The sequence below is a fragment of the Alligator sinensis genome, unplaced genomic scaffold (genome assembly GCF_000455745.1).
Source record: "Alligator sinensis unplaced genomic scaffold, ASM45574v1 scaffold656_1, whole genome shotgun sequence".
NCBI classification, from domain to species: domain Eukaryota; kingdom Metazoa; phylum Chordata; order Crocodylia; family Alligatoridae; genus Alligator; species Alligator sinensis.
Genome location: NW_005842333.1, coordinates 368,033 through 383,481, shown reverse-complemented (window position 1 = coordinate 383,481; position 15,449 = coordinate 368,033). Strand labels below are relative to the sequence as shown.

At 46.3% G+C, this 15,449-nt stretch overlaps 1 protein-coding gene across 6 annotated transcripts in view; it reads left to right on the top strand.

The window, feature by feature from the left end:
* Positions 1-15,449, top strand: part of SMYD1 (SET and MYND domain containing 1) — a 44,737-nt gene that overhangs the window by 6,602 nt on the left and 22,686 nt on the right. For 5 of the 6 annotated variants that reach the window (XM_006028635.3, XM_025210056.1, XM_025210055.1 and 2 more), the window contains exon 2: positions 12,270-12,446. The exons of the other annotated variant lie outside the window; for it this stretch is intronic. In XM_006028635.3, the coding sequence (XP_006028697.1) occupies positions 12,270-12,446 (177 nt within the window). The remainder of the gene's footprint in view (positions 1-12,269; positions 12,447-15,449) is intronic. 6 annotated transcript variants of the gene reach the window in all.

The following is a 15,449-nucleotide window of genomic DNA, read 5'->3' as shown; positions in this document are numbered from 1 at the left end:
CTTTCCCTTTTATCTATACAGTTGGTTCAATAAATTATATCACCCACAAAAATCCTTGCCTTTCACAGTTTTCCTGGAGCATCATGGCTACAACTTCACCCAATACTTCTTCTATAGTTCATTTCACCTCGAAGTGGTTTGTGTAGAGAACCACTGGAATACTTTATTGATACCTTTGAGACTGGTGCTCAGTGTTGTACACATTACAGAGCAGGGAACATTTTTTTGGCTTAGGACACAGCAGAAACACCCTTTTTAAGGTGCTCTGAGCTCTTTAACACTTGCACAGAACATTTGTTTTTTAAAGTACGGTCCACTCCTGCCACAGCAAACGGAGTTGTGTGCAATGTATGTACATAAATACCTGCCTTGACCCTTTGTGGAATTTGGGATAATAAACCCATGGCATTTTGAAAGAGAGGGGTTCTCACATTAGGCCATCTGCCTGCAGAGTCTCCTAGCCTGAGCCTCTTATGTTTCCACTGGAAGCTATGGGAGTTGTGGGTGCGTAAGAAATATTATATTGGAGTTATGGTATACATTATCTACAGGCCAGATTTTCCAAAAAGCTCAGCATCTACTGTGCATAAGGGTCAGCATAGAAGTGAGAGTATTTTGAGCTCACTGAATATTTAGACTTTATTATGCAACTTAAATCTGAGTTGAGCTCCCTTGGAAATCGGAGCCAAATGTGGGTGCTGAGTTCTTGAAAACTTGGCCCTGAGTGCCTTTGTGAATCAAGGCCTGGATAAGATACAAATGCTTGGGTACTGTACAAAATAGATGGACTATGCTGTTGGCATGGCCATATTCTGGTATATGATGCAGCAAAGTGGCATGCAGTGAGGGGAAGATCTATTTCCAGCTCAACACAACATGCCTCGTGTGCTATTGTATTGTTCTCTTGATAATGCAAGAATGTGAACAGTATCATGTCCATCTGTGTCCTAGTAAAAAGATGTTGTAAGATGTTACAGATTCTTGCCTATGAATTGTACTGGATGCAACCGGGCTGGTTCTACAGCTCCCAAATGGTCAACGGGCACTTGCCTGGAATTGCAAGATGGACACACAGAGCAGACTTTCCCACTGGGGCTAAGTGTTGAATAGGCCTTGTCCAGGTGCACAGAGAGGCATTTCCCCTGTAGTGAATTGTGGCCTTGCAGAGTTGTGGTGAATTACAGGAAGGCAGGCTACTGAGACAACGTGGGGGAATGGTATAGTTTTATAGCAGTCTGAAATTCTCTCTGACAACAAAAATGTCATACAGATTTTGTAACTTGCCTGCACAATACAACACTTTTTTACCAAGGCACTGAGTGGATTGCATAAAGTGAGATATTCTATATCACCAATAAGTTGACCGTTGTTTTATTAGGATAATTAACCAGCAGGATATTTATGAGGATAATTAACCATCAGGATATAGTGCATCCTCTCCCCATGCCTGAAGAAGGGTGTTTATACCTGCAAGTTTGCAAAGAACAATTTTTTCCAACTATTTATTTGGTCTAATAAAAGATTTCACATTTACCCAAAGAACCTTGTCTGCCTATGTCCTTAGACCAACACAGCTACAACCAACAGCTCATCAGCTACTTGAGGCTTTTAAACCAGGAGTTGGTGTCTTGTGCTCTAGTTCAACCAGAAGTTGCAGGTATGATGGAGGGATCATTATTGGTGAAATATTATGACCTGTTATGTTATGTTGAAGGTCAGAGCAGATGGTCATAATGGTTCCTTCTGGCCTGAAAGCCTATGAATATAAGCCAACAAAGGCATCTCCGCATCTACTCCAGGCATACCCTGGGTATGGCTACACCACATCCCTGGCATATCCTGAGAAGGACACTCCTGAGCACATCTCTCTCATCTGCCCCTGCTTCCACGGTCATGTGGCTGACCCTCCATGGCAGCTTTCAAGATCCTGGAGCACTTTGCTCCTGTGTCTCTGGGTTTGATGTGTGAGTGGGAATGGATGCATGGGACATGCTTGGGAGTGTCCCCCAGTCCAGGAAGACCTTGTTGACATACCCTTGGGTTGGAGATTCCCGTAAATGAGATCAGAAGCCTAAGTTGCTCCCTTAAAGCTGGTATTACCTAAAGAGCTGTCATTGGGTCCCTCAGTTTTCTGTGACCCTTCATTATGTTCATGTGAGTGTAAGAGGAGTGACTTAGCTACGTGAGTTCAAAATAGTAAAGAAACTGGGCTGGTTCTCAGTGTGCTGCTTTGGTCATTAGCTCCCATTAGCATTTGGCTTATTGCTGTAGTTACAAATCTCCCATTGCATTCTGCCCCTCATGGCCTCTCTTCCTTCCAGAGCTGTTCCCCTCTGGTTACCTTGTATATGGTCCCTACCTTGGGTTCAAGCTTTACTTCCTTAACACCACCCTAAGGATGATGCCTTGGCATAGAGGCTGTCTACTCTATGTACACTATGTGACCTTGTGGTCTGGCATGTCAATCGGCTCCCAAGTTTGCAAGAGTTTACATTTCCTAAGGGCTTGGGGAGGTGCAATGTATTTCTGTTAACCTTCTCTTTTTAGGTTTGCTCTTTAAGCAGCTGGGCTTGAGGGGCAGCACTCAAGGCAACTAACATTACATGGCAGCTGTGCAGTTTTGAACACCTGAAGCAAGGAGTACATTCAGGTCCACTGCAAACGTGACCTGCAAAGTGCAAAAAAAGAAAAAAAAAAAGAAAAGAGTTTTTGCTGTATTTTGCACTTTGCTGTGCATAAAGCAGGCCTGAAACCCATCACTATCTCTTTGGATATTTAGGATTGTATGGTTGATGGGAGAATCAGGATTATGATATTAGAAATCCTATGGAAAAGAACCTGAGAGCTGAAAACTGAGGGCAGAAGTGATTTTTAACTCAGGTTGCTTAAACTTTGGTGGTTACTTTTATTCAAATGTATTTAGCTCAAGTAATGCTTAAATGAGATTTGGGAGAACAGCTGTCTTTTGCTAAACATAACTACAGCCACATCCCTTTGATCCATGACTGAAAGAACTTCTAATCTAAGTCTACATCTTTCAGTAAAAATCCTCCAGCAAAATCAGGGAAGTTCAGACTTAATTTTCTTGCTATTTTAAAGATAAAAAACTAAGCAGATCCCTCACATCTGTAAACATATCCATACTTGAGCTGTTTTTTCTGTATCTGGAAAGAATGGGGAAAATATTCCTCTAGTCCTTGTCAGCCACCTCTAGATTAGAGGATGGACCTCCATAGACTACAGCTTCAGCATTCTCCCTCCCCTCTGGACTGATCTCTTGCTGAATCCATCTTGTTCCTTTAGCTGTTGGAAAGGTGAACTTCTTGAGCCTGGGTTTTCTAGTGCGGTGTTGCTGCCACCCCACTGAACGCCAAGCATGCTTACCCTATGTTTAAGGTCAGAGGTGCTGGTACTCTCTGTTCTGCCTGAAGGTCACGTCTCAGTGATAGATGGCTCCTGAACTGTAAGAGGTAGCCTTTTGACTTCACTTGCAGATTAATGTGTCCACGCCAACACCCAGTCAATCTGATCTTGAGAGAATGTGATCTAACTGTGCGAGTGAAGTGACTTTCAGAATAGATTTGAACCAGTATACTCCCCTCTGCTTTTCCTGCAGGACTCCTGTGCTTGTGACTCTGACATAGCAGGTCACGTGGTAATGAACTCCCTTTGTGGATTTGCATCTGTTCTGGGTGTTGTGTGTTACCCGCCTCAGAGTGAGGGTGGCCATCATAGAGGACATTCTGGCTTGCCAAAACTCAGTAAGTGGCCCTCCACCCAAAATAATTGTCCGCCTCTGTCCTAGCAGAGCAAGCATCATGGTAGAGCAGTTTTGGTACCTTGCTAAGGATTTCTCTTCAAGAGAAAAATAGAGAACATAAGGGGGTCTAGTTTTATATCAATAGAGGACAGAGGACAACCGGACTGGCCTCTGTGATGGCCATCCTACTCAGACCTGTGACTTGCTGTGGTGTAAAATAGCATAAAGGGCTCGTAGCCTAGAAAGTGTAGCCTGGTAAATGGGGCACTAGACTAGAAGGCAGATGTGCTGGGTTCTTCTTCCATTTGCACGGCCTACTGTGTGAACTTGGGATGTCAAGTAACCTCCCTCAGTCGCAGTGTCTTCACCCTTGAAGGGACTTGATCAGGGTAGAATAGTTGACCAGGATCACATTTAGGTGTCTGCATCCACTTAGGTGTGAAATAGATGGGATTGGATCTGGCCTGTAGTCTATAGGAATAGGATCAAAAGAAGTCCAAGGTCTTCCCAACACAAATGGCCCAGCATGGTTAACGTGATATCTGGTTACCCTTTCCCCCATCAGCTGAATGACCAAATACTCATTTACGGCTGGCTCGACTGGGGACGGTCAACATGAGTTGACATGGGGCTTTGAATGTATACCTCTGAATCCTTAGTAAGGTGCTGAAACTTCTCTACCATGATGCTTGCTCTGCTAGGATATACCCCTTTAAATAGGCTGTGGGCTTTCTAGGCAGTCTCGCTGCTTAAACAGATACTATTTAGTCATCTTTGTAAAGTCCTTTGATGTCTATGAATGGACAGGGCAATGTGGTGAGAAGTGCAGGTCACACATGAAATTATCAGCAGCCATTTTCTGACAGCTGAAATCAGTCTTGGCTGCATACTTCTTGGAGCCAAAGCCAGGGAATTCTCCACGGTGATGTTCACCGCTGGATTTCTGCCCCAGCTGGTTTGTCAGTTTGTTTGTCGATCTGAAGAGCGTTCCAAAGGGGCCATCCCTCCCTCCCTTTCTCATTTGCTAGTATGAATTGGTTGCTTTATTAAATCCCTGTTTCTATTATTATAACCACCTCTCTGGATTAGCAGTTGGTGAGGTGCATCCCGTACCATGTATCACCAGATCTCATGACCGGTAACGTTCAGCACGGTCAATAATTCGATGGGAGGAGACCAGAGAGTGCCAAGGTGCTGCAGGAAGTGAGTCAGCAATTGGCACTTGCCCTCCAAGTCAATACAAAGTTAGCATATGACTTGGAAAGGTGAGGGAAATGGCTCTGCTAGGGAGATACTGTTTTTAGGAGTCCTTATCATTTGGATTTTATTAGCAAGTGAAGGCAGGTACCTATTCAGTTAGCCACTGCAAGGATGCACAGTTAGGGACAACTTTTGCTCCAAGGAGCTTACAGCTTAAATAGATAAGACAGACCAGGAAAGCATAATTATTCCAGATTTGCAGTGGGGAAAGTGAGGCACAGAAAGATTAAGGGTTAGACCTTTAAAGGTACTCAGGTGTTGCAACATCTATCCACTAGTTCATAGTTTCTCAACCTGTGGTACCCCAGGGGTACGTGAGACACAGGCAGGGGGTATGTAGGTACCCCAACACTCTCTCTTGCCCTCTTTTCCTCTTTGTCTCGCCCCTTCCTCCTCTCAAAACTATGGCAAAAAATTTGGTGCAATTAAAAAAATTAAATTCCCCAGTAATAACTTGGTGTGCTGCGCTTTGCGAGGGACTGGGTTCAGCCCTCCTAGCTCTGGCCAACATCACCTCTAGTACAGGTACATACTTGATTTGTGCACCCCTGGTGTAAAAGGTGGCAAACCTGCCCACACCAGGTCAGACATCTGTCATATCACGGCCTTATATACACAGCCCTTCTTCCAACATATGGCACACATTAGTCTGTAAATATAAAATCTCCATGAAAATTGAGTGTTGGGGTACTTATTAACATTTTCAGAAGTTAGGGGGTACTTGCTACTTAAAAGGTTGAGAAACACTGCACTAGTTGCCCTGCCACCTCATAGACCTTGCAGCTCTGAGCTGGCACCTTGGCTTTTTGGCCCTTTGCTTGAGAAGAGTTAGATCCCAAACATAGGCTAGATGGGGGAATGGGGGAATGCCTCATTTGAAAATCCTGCTCTGGGGCTTTGGCATGAGTGAGGGCTCTGAGCAGCCTGGTAGCTCTGGGATGGCATCAGTCTGCATATCTACCAGTGGAAACAGGCATCTTAGTGGATATCGATGCCTACAGGATAGTTGGACAAGGTTCTTTGGGTAAATCTTGTATCTTTTATTAGCCCAACTAAATTGTTGGAAAACATTTTTTTAGCAAGCTTTCGGGTTTAAAAACCTTTCATCAGGCTGAGGAAGCATCTGCAGTTGGTGTGTGCTCTTCTTGGATGGAATAAGAAGTAAAGAAATAGTAAATAGTAAAGTAAATGAATAGTTCTGCAGTTTCAATAAAATATGGGCTGCTTCTTCCAAAGCAGTGCTGCTACAATTCATGCCAGAGGGAGCTGCCTCTCAGGAGAGGGTGAAGTGAACCTTATAGGTTATCTATGCCTTGGGGTGCCTTGCCACAGTGTGTGATAAACCCTAATAACCCAAGTTCAAAACATTTACATTCTTTCTATTCTTACAAGGAATAGCCCCAGGAACTCCACCTCAGTACTTCTGCTGCAACATTTCCTCTTTTGAAATTTAATAAATGTTCAAATTCACTTGCCAATTAAATCCCAAACCAATTAGATTCCAAATCCCAAAACCTGAAACTCAGTACTCATAGTCTGTAGTATCCATTTCTTATTGGTTTAACTCAGCAGGCATCTCTGCAGATACCCCCATAAGCTTTCCCCTACTCAAGCTCTCTCCCCTGCCAGGTACATTGCTTCCTAAAACCTGGCATGTCTTTCAACAGAGGCATTTTAAGAACACTTCTCCAGCTGCTTTCTGTGCATTCAGCTGGCAGGAGCTCTTAAAGTAGGGAAGACCGCACAATTCCCAAGCATTATATCTCTACTTGCTTCCCGGTAGAGTACCACCCTGTGTGTTTTTATCAGTCTCATGGCTCTTCATTACCTTACAAGGCTGTGATCTCGGTTGCACCTTCCTGCCCTGCTGACTTGACAGCTGATAGAACGCAGTCGTGCATTGCAGAGCAGCAGCAGCTCTGTCATTTGAGTTAAGGGAGCCGGCCATCCCTCCTGCTATTAGCATAGGGATGCTGTTAACACACTCCAATCATTGTCCTTTTATAAGCCTCTGTTTAACATGGCGCTTTACTGTCTCATGGCATTTTGTTTGCAGACATTCTTTTAAAAAGCCTCCCATAAAAATCTTAAGCAGGCAATGAGATGTACATTGTTAGCAGCATACAGTTCAGAGATAGCAGAATTAGAGACCTGTTAGTAAAAGTGTTGTGTTGCATAAGGCAGAGAAGAAGACCAGGCTTCAAGATAAGGCACTAGGGCTGGTGCTCTCAGTTCAAATCTCAGCATTGGCACCCAACTTCCATGTGACCTTGGGCACACTGCTCAGTTTTACTAGGCATGTCTACAGATGCAATTAATGTAAAGAAATCAACTCTGGAGTTTATTGCTCCCAGGAGCACTATTTGAACACGTGCTGGGGACTGCAGCACAACAAGCTGGGTTGGAGCAGCCTTGGCTGGCAGGGGCCCAGGGGGCTGTCTGGGGCACAAGGGAGCTTCAGCATGAGGTTATTGCTTGGCTTTGTGGATTTGCATTTGCTAAATAGATAAATAAAAAGCATGAGGCTAGCCAGCAGGAAGCCCCTGCACTGAAGCACCCTCATGCCCCAGCCAGCCGGGCAGCATCTACACGTGCGCTGCTGTGGAGTATTTACAAGTACTACTCTGCTGTAGAGTTAACTAGTTTACTCCAGCCTAATTGCCCTGCACATGTAGACCCCGAGATGTTTACTGCGGAGCTAATTAGTCAACTCCACAGTAAATGTCTCATGTAGGCACACCCATTGTGTCTCAGTTTCCTATTGTAGTGGTACTTCTGATCCTCTTGTGTAATTTAGAGCTCTCTGGAACAAGGATTGTATGCATGCCCAGCGCCTAGCATAACTGGGCCTTGATCTTGGCTGGTAGATTAAAATCTTTTATGCTCACTTAAATGCTCTTGTAGCCAGTGAAACACTTTTAGCTTTACACTCATTTGCTTCAAAGCTTCTAGTTCATCCTTGATATAATTCTGGTGTTGGAGACAGCGAAGAAAAGTTTGGGGACATAAGACAGATGGAAAATGGCTTTCCCGTTCTCCCAGATAAAGCAAGTAATTAGGAGAAGCCACTCTCTGGATGAAAGGACAGAGGAAGTGCATTTTGGGAAGACTTTTTCCTTCCAATGAGTTATCTGACATTGGACACTAAACAAGACAGGGTGTCATATTAGAAAGACTATTCTCTGATACTGCCGCTTCCTATGTGGTTATCTGAAGCCTTCATGTGGTTAGAGAAATTCCTCAAAATGCCCAAGGATACATTCCACTGCCTATAAAAAGTGTTTACTAGTTATCACTTGAAAGTCTAAATCCCTCCTGTTTAAAATGTAAAATATAACCCAATAAACCACAGAGCCAGCAAGAGGATTACAGGGTGACTGGCACCTGTTGTGTCATTTCCACGTAAATGTATCTTGCATTTCAAATAAACTTTCTCATGAGAAACCAGTGCCAGGCTATCTGCATGAAAGATGAAGATGTTCTAAAGAGCACTGTATGAATGGAAATTGCTGTATTAAAATGTGAGGATACAAACTCCCCTTGAAATGCCAGGCATGTAGTAATGCCGAATAGGTTGCTCTTTACCTTTAATGTTTAATAATAATGTTATAATGTTACCTTTAATGTTTAATAATACTCTGCTGATTATCATAGGCAAAGGTCAATGACCAGTGCTAAACTAACAATAGTTTTTGCTTGACAAAGTCCGGGCCTTTTGTCATTTAACGTGGCACTTGATTTATTGCTGCGATCCTACGATAGTATCATGGCTAAATATGGTTAACATTACAGCCCTACTTACCTAAAATCCTGCCTGTGTTCAGTACAATTGTAATTGCACAGGATTTGTTTTTAAACCCTGTCCTCAGCTGCAGTTTAGGGTTGGGTAGGGTACCCCGTTCCTAAACAGTAGCTATATTCTCTTCCAGAGGCGGCTGCACCTTGGTGATGGGAAAACTGCTTCCTGTGTCGGCTGCTTGAGGAGAGAACAGTCCTGGATCCTTTTGTAGGTCTGTTCCTGCTCCCATCAATGTCAGCGGGCAAACTCCCAATGTTTTACAATGGGATCATGATCAAGCCTGTATCAGGCAGCATTTCAGACTTTAGATATTTAGGCCATAATGATCTCTCAAATGGTTACTAACGCAATTAGGGCTCACTGGGCACGTCTACACATTAATTAATGTGCCTTAGATATTGTGCATTTGGTTTACTACTTCCTTAATAAAGGACTAACTAAATGTGCAATACCTAAATTTATTGTGCGTTAGCACCAGTGCAAGGTTGTTTAGTGACGCTTATTGCGCATTAGCCTAATAACACTGCTCAGCAGGCTATTAGCACGGTTTTTGCCAGGACACGTTACTGCATAGTGTTATTAGGCGAATGTCTGGTAACCGTCTCATGTAGACATGCCCACTCATGCATATAGTTCAGGGGCGGGCAATTATTTTGGGCAGAGGGCCACTTACTGAGTTTTGGCAAGCCATCAAGGGCTGCATGACAGGCAGCTCAGGGCAGATTAATATTAATTTTCTAAATTTTTTAGGGGCCCCGCAGGTTGGATAGAATGGCCTGGCAGGCTGCATCCAGCACCTGGGCCGCATTTTGCCCACCCCTCATATAGTATAACAGGAGTCAACGGAGTTCGTAGGATGATTTAAAAGCACTCTTATATGTTATCTCCCCCCTATCATAGTTTTATACTGAACCCATTGAAATTACAGTATTTGTTTTAAATTCATGCTTTAATGGTCTAAAATCCTTGCCCCACAGAGCCTGAATTTCAAAGCAAAAAGGATGTTTCCCTTATTCCTAGGGTTTTTGTTGCATCCTGTATATTGATGGAGGAGTCAGTAACGTTTCCATGATTCTTTTAGCTGTTTCCCAAGCCGGTGGGTGTTCTGGGAGTTCTCAAGCACTTGGTTTTTCTGTACACGGTGTTTGCAGTGGACCTTACTACTCATAAACCTTCTTTAAAAGGAATTAGACAGGCACTTAGAAGAAAGAAAAATTAGCTGGTGTAAACATTAACCAGGTGGAAGGAGAGAGCTACAAGGGTGATAAGAGCTAATTGCAAAGAGACGGGGGGTTGCAATAATAACAGGGTAAGTGCTTTGCAAACAACAGTAATCAGTCATGCAGTAACTTGTAATGTGGGTCCCATGGGTTGCCCTAAAACTGTGCAATTCACTCATGCTGACCCCCTATTCGGTAAGGTACAGAAGCACATGCCTAACTTGAAGCCCATAACCTCATCTTCCACTCAGAAATCCAACTATGGTCAAGTTGATTGCTTAGGGATTGGATTAGGTAGGTAGAATTACAGGCAGGAGAGAGAAAGGGGCCAGAAGGGCACCGAGTGTACCCTTGTGTCAGTGCTGGGCTATTTTCTCTCCCTGCAGGTTGATCTCCAATGCTCCCTTCCAGCCAGTTGCCCAATTCTGCTGGGTTCCTGTTTAAAGCTTTTGCTGTAATGCCGTGACCCGCTTAGTACCTTGCAGGTGCCAGAACCCTGGACCTCCCGGTGCTTTCAAGCCATCAGTGAGGAGAACTGGCAGATCCTCCTGCTCTGAAAGCACAGGCTGTAACACATTATCTGGAGCAGAAACTCCAGAATGTGTTCACAGTATCAAATCTGTGATGCCTGTATGGAGCCGTTGTGTCCTTTAGAGGCACTAGCACCTATCAATACAAAGCAGCTATTATACATTATCCATTTGATTTATCGCTAGCCAGTGCTGAATCCCTATCTCTATGGTGGTGGTGAGGGAGCAGTGGCAGCATTAATTGCAGCCCGCCTTGTGCCAAATTTCTGGACCTATAAGGAACCTCATAAACAGATAACATGGCCCTGCAAACGAAGCCCTGGGCTTGGACTGGTGCATGGGATTAGGCCATGTGTGGGATTGGCCTGGTGCATGGCCAGATCTGGCATGCAGATGGATCCAGCAAGTGGGGATCATCCCCTGGACTGGACCTGTGTCATTCATCTGGCCACAGGACCAGAAGTTTGACCACCATTGCTCTATGATAGTAGGTGTGCTTTAGGCAGCTTATTGTCAAAACAAGGTCATTGAGGTTAGTGTGTCTGGGGCGCTCTCTTTCACACACACGCACACTTGCATTCAGATCTCTGCTGCTCTCTCAATGAAAATAGAAGGTAGGGGTGTGGGAGGAGGGCACCCAGAATTGGGAGCCTTCCAGCCAGTGTGGGAAGACTAAATCGTAGGACCACTGGGGACCTCGTTTGGAGAAGGAGCCAGAAAGCCCCAGGTTATATATGACAGTGGCATATGCAGCTGGCAGAAACATGGGCCAAGTGGAGAAAGGGAGTGTTTCTTTGCAGATGGATTGTCCAATGGCACAAGCCACCCCTCAAGGGACATGTGAAGGATCACAATCATGCCCCACATAACCCATGTTGCTGGATGATGGATGGTGAGTCAGTAGAGAAGAAGGGAAAGGGAAGAATTTGGGCCAGGGAGGGAATGGTATTACTGGGTTGTAAACCTGAGCTTGGTATCCATTTTCTGGAAACAGGAAAAATGGACATAAAGAAGCAGTGGTATATGTGTGTGTCTGCAGATACTTCCCTTTTGCTCCCTGATTTCAGGAATTTGATAGTTCCTGCTCCCTACAACGAGTTGTAGGGGGAAAATAGTGTGTCTTTCTCACTTAGGAGAAATAACACACATGGAGTCATGGAGCACTTGAGATATATGGCCAGACCCTGCTCTCACAGAGGTGTCCACAGTATTGAATTCAAAGGAGTAACTCTTATTTTGTTCCAGCATAAAGAGCTAAGAATCAGACCCCCTGCCTTGACATCTGTTTCTGTCTCTAGTGAGTGATGGACTCCAAAACCACATCTGTGGATGTGAGATGGTGTTTAAAGTAGGGCTGACCAGCAAAACAAATATGCCATTAACCATGATGACATGCACCTGGGGCGCCAGTGCTGGAGACAGGAGGTGTGAGGGGCTGGGGAGTGTATTCACTGGCTCTTTCCTTTAAACAAAAGCACTGTCTATTAAACACACAGCAGCACTGGGCACGCACGCAAACATGAAGCCGCACTTCACTTGAAATGTTTATCCTTCTGTCCCAAAGGCTTTGTGGAATATATAGCTCAGTGTTACTCAATTTATTCTCCCCTGGAGGAGATGTGGACCAGCTGGGAAGCTCTGATCTGGATCCGATGTACTTTTCTTCCCTGGTGACAACTGGCTGCTTTTGTCTTTTGTAGCCTGACTCACCTCATCTGCCACACCTGCTTTAAGCGGCAGGAGAAGCTCCATCGCTGCGGTCAGTGCAAGTTTGCTCACTACTGCGACCGAACCTGCCAGAGAGGTGCCTGGCTGAATCATAAAAATGAGTGCTCTGCCATCAAGAGGCACGGGAAGGCGCCCAATGAAAACATCAGGTGAGAGCTGCGGGTCCGGCTTGCTGGAGTGCCGCTACGAGGTCTGGAAGGGCCAGAACCATCTCATTCATTTGATTCCTGGTTAGGTCTGAACCCTGATGCCACAGGAAGGATGGTTTCCCTTCCATGGTTAGGAAAAAATTCATAGTTCTTTCCAGGAGTGACACCTCAGCATGATCTGGTTTACAAAGGGCTAGGCGAACCCCCTACCTCATAGCCTGGAGCCAAAAGAAACTATGGGGCTGGACTCCATCATCTCCCTTCCAAGTGTCTACCTCTGCGCATCTGGTTGCAGGCCATGCGCCTTCGCAGAACACGTCAAGCTAAACTCAGCCAGAGTAGTTTTATCAGATGAGTAAAGGGAGAGAGTGAGACAGAAATTTGATTTCTGTCCAGTTTGAGCACTGGAGGCACTGGTTTTGATTCTCCCTTGGACCCCAAGTCCCACATTCACGGATGTGGGTGTGAACTATGTGGATGATAAGAAGATTTCACAAACAAGGTGAAATGGCATGTAGTTGTACATCAGAGACTTGGCTCAGGTACACAGGAAGATTGCCCTTGCAGCCTACGCACCCAGGGCTGGACTGGGGAACTTCCAGAGGTCAAGGTTCAAGGAAGAAGTGATCTGGCTGGGAACTGTAACAGTTCAGGGCAGATGTGAGCAAAATATGGTCACTGGGCCAGATCCAGCCTGCCAAATGATTCTGTCTGACCCGCAGCTGCTCCTTTGAAGGAGAATTGTATCCAGCCCATGGCTGCCCTGGCTTTTGGCACCACTCACCCTTCTCTCTTCCTCATGCCAGCCAGCTGCAGCAGCAGCAGCCACTCATTGCCATTCCCGACCAGACCTTCCCTGTCTCCCAGCTCCTAGTGTATACTCCAAGGCAGGAGGTGCTGAGCTCCTGAGCAGGATGCTGCCCGGCAAGGCTGTCTGGATGCAGTTTGGACCCGTGTCCGTTTGCAGACCAGACAGCCCTGCCCCGGTGAGTGGAAGCTCAGGTAAGGTTCTCCCCGCTGGTGGGGGGAGATGCAGGGGAAAGAGCGCCAGGAGCTATGGGTTATCCAGGCTCTGCCAGGCTGGGACCCGGTAGGGGTGCAGGAATGATAATGCAGTGAGGAATGCTAATGCAGTGCCACGCTTTGTTCCTGTAGGTGGCTGGCACAGTTTCTGCCTGACCCCGAGTCCCCAGCGTGTGGCTGGGTCAGGCAGGAGCTATGCCAGCTGATCCAGCTGCACCCATGTGGACCAAAGCAGTGCGTGGGAACACAGTGTGACACCAACCCAGCTGCATGCTGGGGACTTGGGGGGTGGGGGTGCAGGGAGAAGGTGGGAACATAGCATGGCACCAGCCTGACTGGGTCTGGATAGCGCACGCCCCCCCCCAAGTCCCCAGCACGTGGCCAGGCCGGGCCAGTGGCACATTGTGTTACTGTGAGCCACCTCGAGCCACGTGGGTGCAGCTGGTGCAGTTCCTACAAGACCTGGCCATGTGCTGGGGACTCAGGGCAGGGAAGGGGGTGCAGGGAGAAGGGGGCCTGGAGCCATGGGTTATCCAGGCCCAGCTGAGCCAGTGCCACATTGTGTTCTTCTCTTCTCCCTGCACCTCCCTCCCCCACCCAAAGTCCCCATCACACACCTGGCAGGAGCCACTCCACCTGCGCTCACGTTGCCTGAAGCAGTGTGTGGGAACACAGCGTGGTATCGGACTGGCCCGGCCATGTGCTGGGGACTTGGGGAGAGGTGCAGGGAGAAGAGGGGAACAAAGGTTAAGTTCCTGTAGCCTGTGTCCACTCACCTCTCTGCCCTTAGATTAGGGGTGGGCAAATATTTGGACAAATTCCCAACCAGCTTCTCACACATGGGTTGAAGAGAGAATCAGAACCACTCACTTGTGTCTCGGGGCACTTCACTAGCTATGGAGTTTCCCTTGGAGTTGAATCAGGAGGGGCCTGTGCTTTTTTTGTGGTATGCAGCACAGTGACAACCAGGCAGTCCTTGGTGTCCCAGGGTCTGTCTGCAATACAGTCGTTGATGAAAATGCAAATGATAGACAAACTGAAACCTTTTCTCCTCTTTCTAAAATTATTTCCCCACTTGTTCCTGGAAGGACCCCAGCTGTGACAGCTCCACATTTCTGGGGTCTCTTGCATTGCATCATGCTGTGCTGACCACACACAACACTGCAGGAGGCAACAAGGACTTCCAGTGGTTTCCAGTGGTGCTACGGGAAGTGGTGGTTTCTGCCCCATCCCCTCCTCCGTTGTCCACTGCAGCTGGTGTGAGGTGGCCCTGAAGGGAGACAATTTGCATTTCACTATCACTGGCTTTAAGAAAGGGCCAGTGGCCGAAGGGCCCCTTGCCAAGGCCTGTGAAGCATCTGGGCAGCGGAGTGATGAAGACTGTTGGCTTCCATTTCATTGGGATGAGCCTGGTATGGGGACATGAAAGTCGGAAGAGTTCCTGCAGTGACTGTCAGTGCTAGGCCAGCCAAAAGCACTTCCTGTCCCTTGTATTTGACCTTGAACTCCTGTTGGACCCTACGCTCTATATGGTCTGTCACAGGACCTGGGCTTTGGGAGCCTCTAAGTCTGAGCACCTTGTGAGATCCTAACCTGCAGGACTGGTTGTTCTGGACTATGTAATACTGCATTTGACCCATTTACTGAGCTCTTTGGGCAAGGACCTGCTATTTGTTCAATGCCCTTCCCTGCCCATACTGCAGTTCTGGTTCTTTACATGAGAGAGAAGAGGAAAATGCATTAGTTGATTGGCAGACTAGGCTCTTAGGGTGAATCTGATCTCTTTTATTAGACCGACTGGGATGTTCCTGAATGCTGCAAGGAGCAATTCAGAAATTAGGATAGAAGTGCTATCTCACTGGCTTTTCGTTTGCCTTCTCCAAATCAGCTGGGGAGTCTGCTGAAAACTCTGAGGTGGGGGAAGTTTAAAAGTGTTCCTCCCTGTTACATTTGTCTCTGGGCCTTTATAAATAAATGACT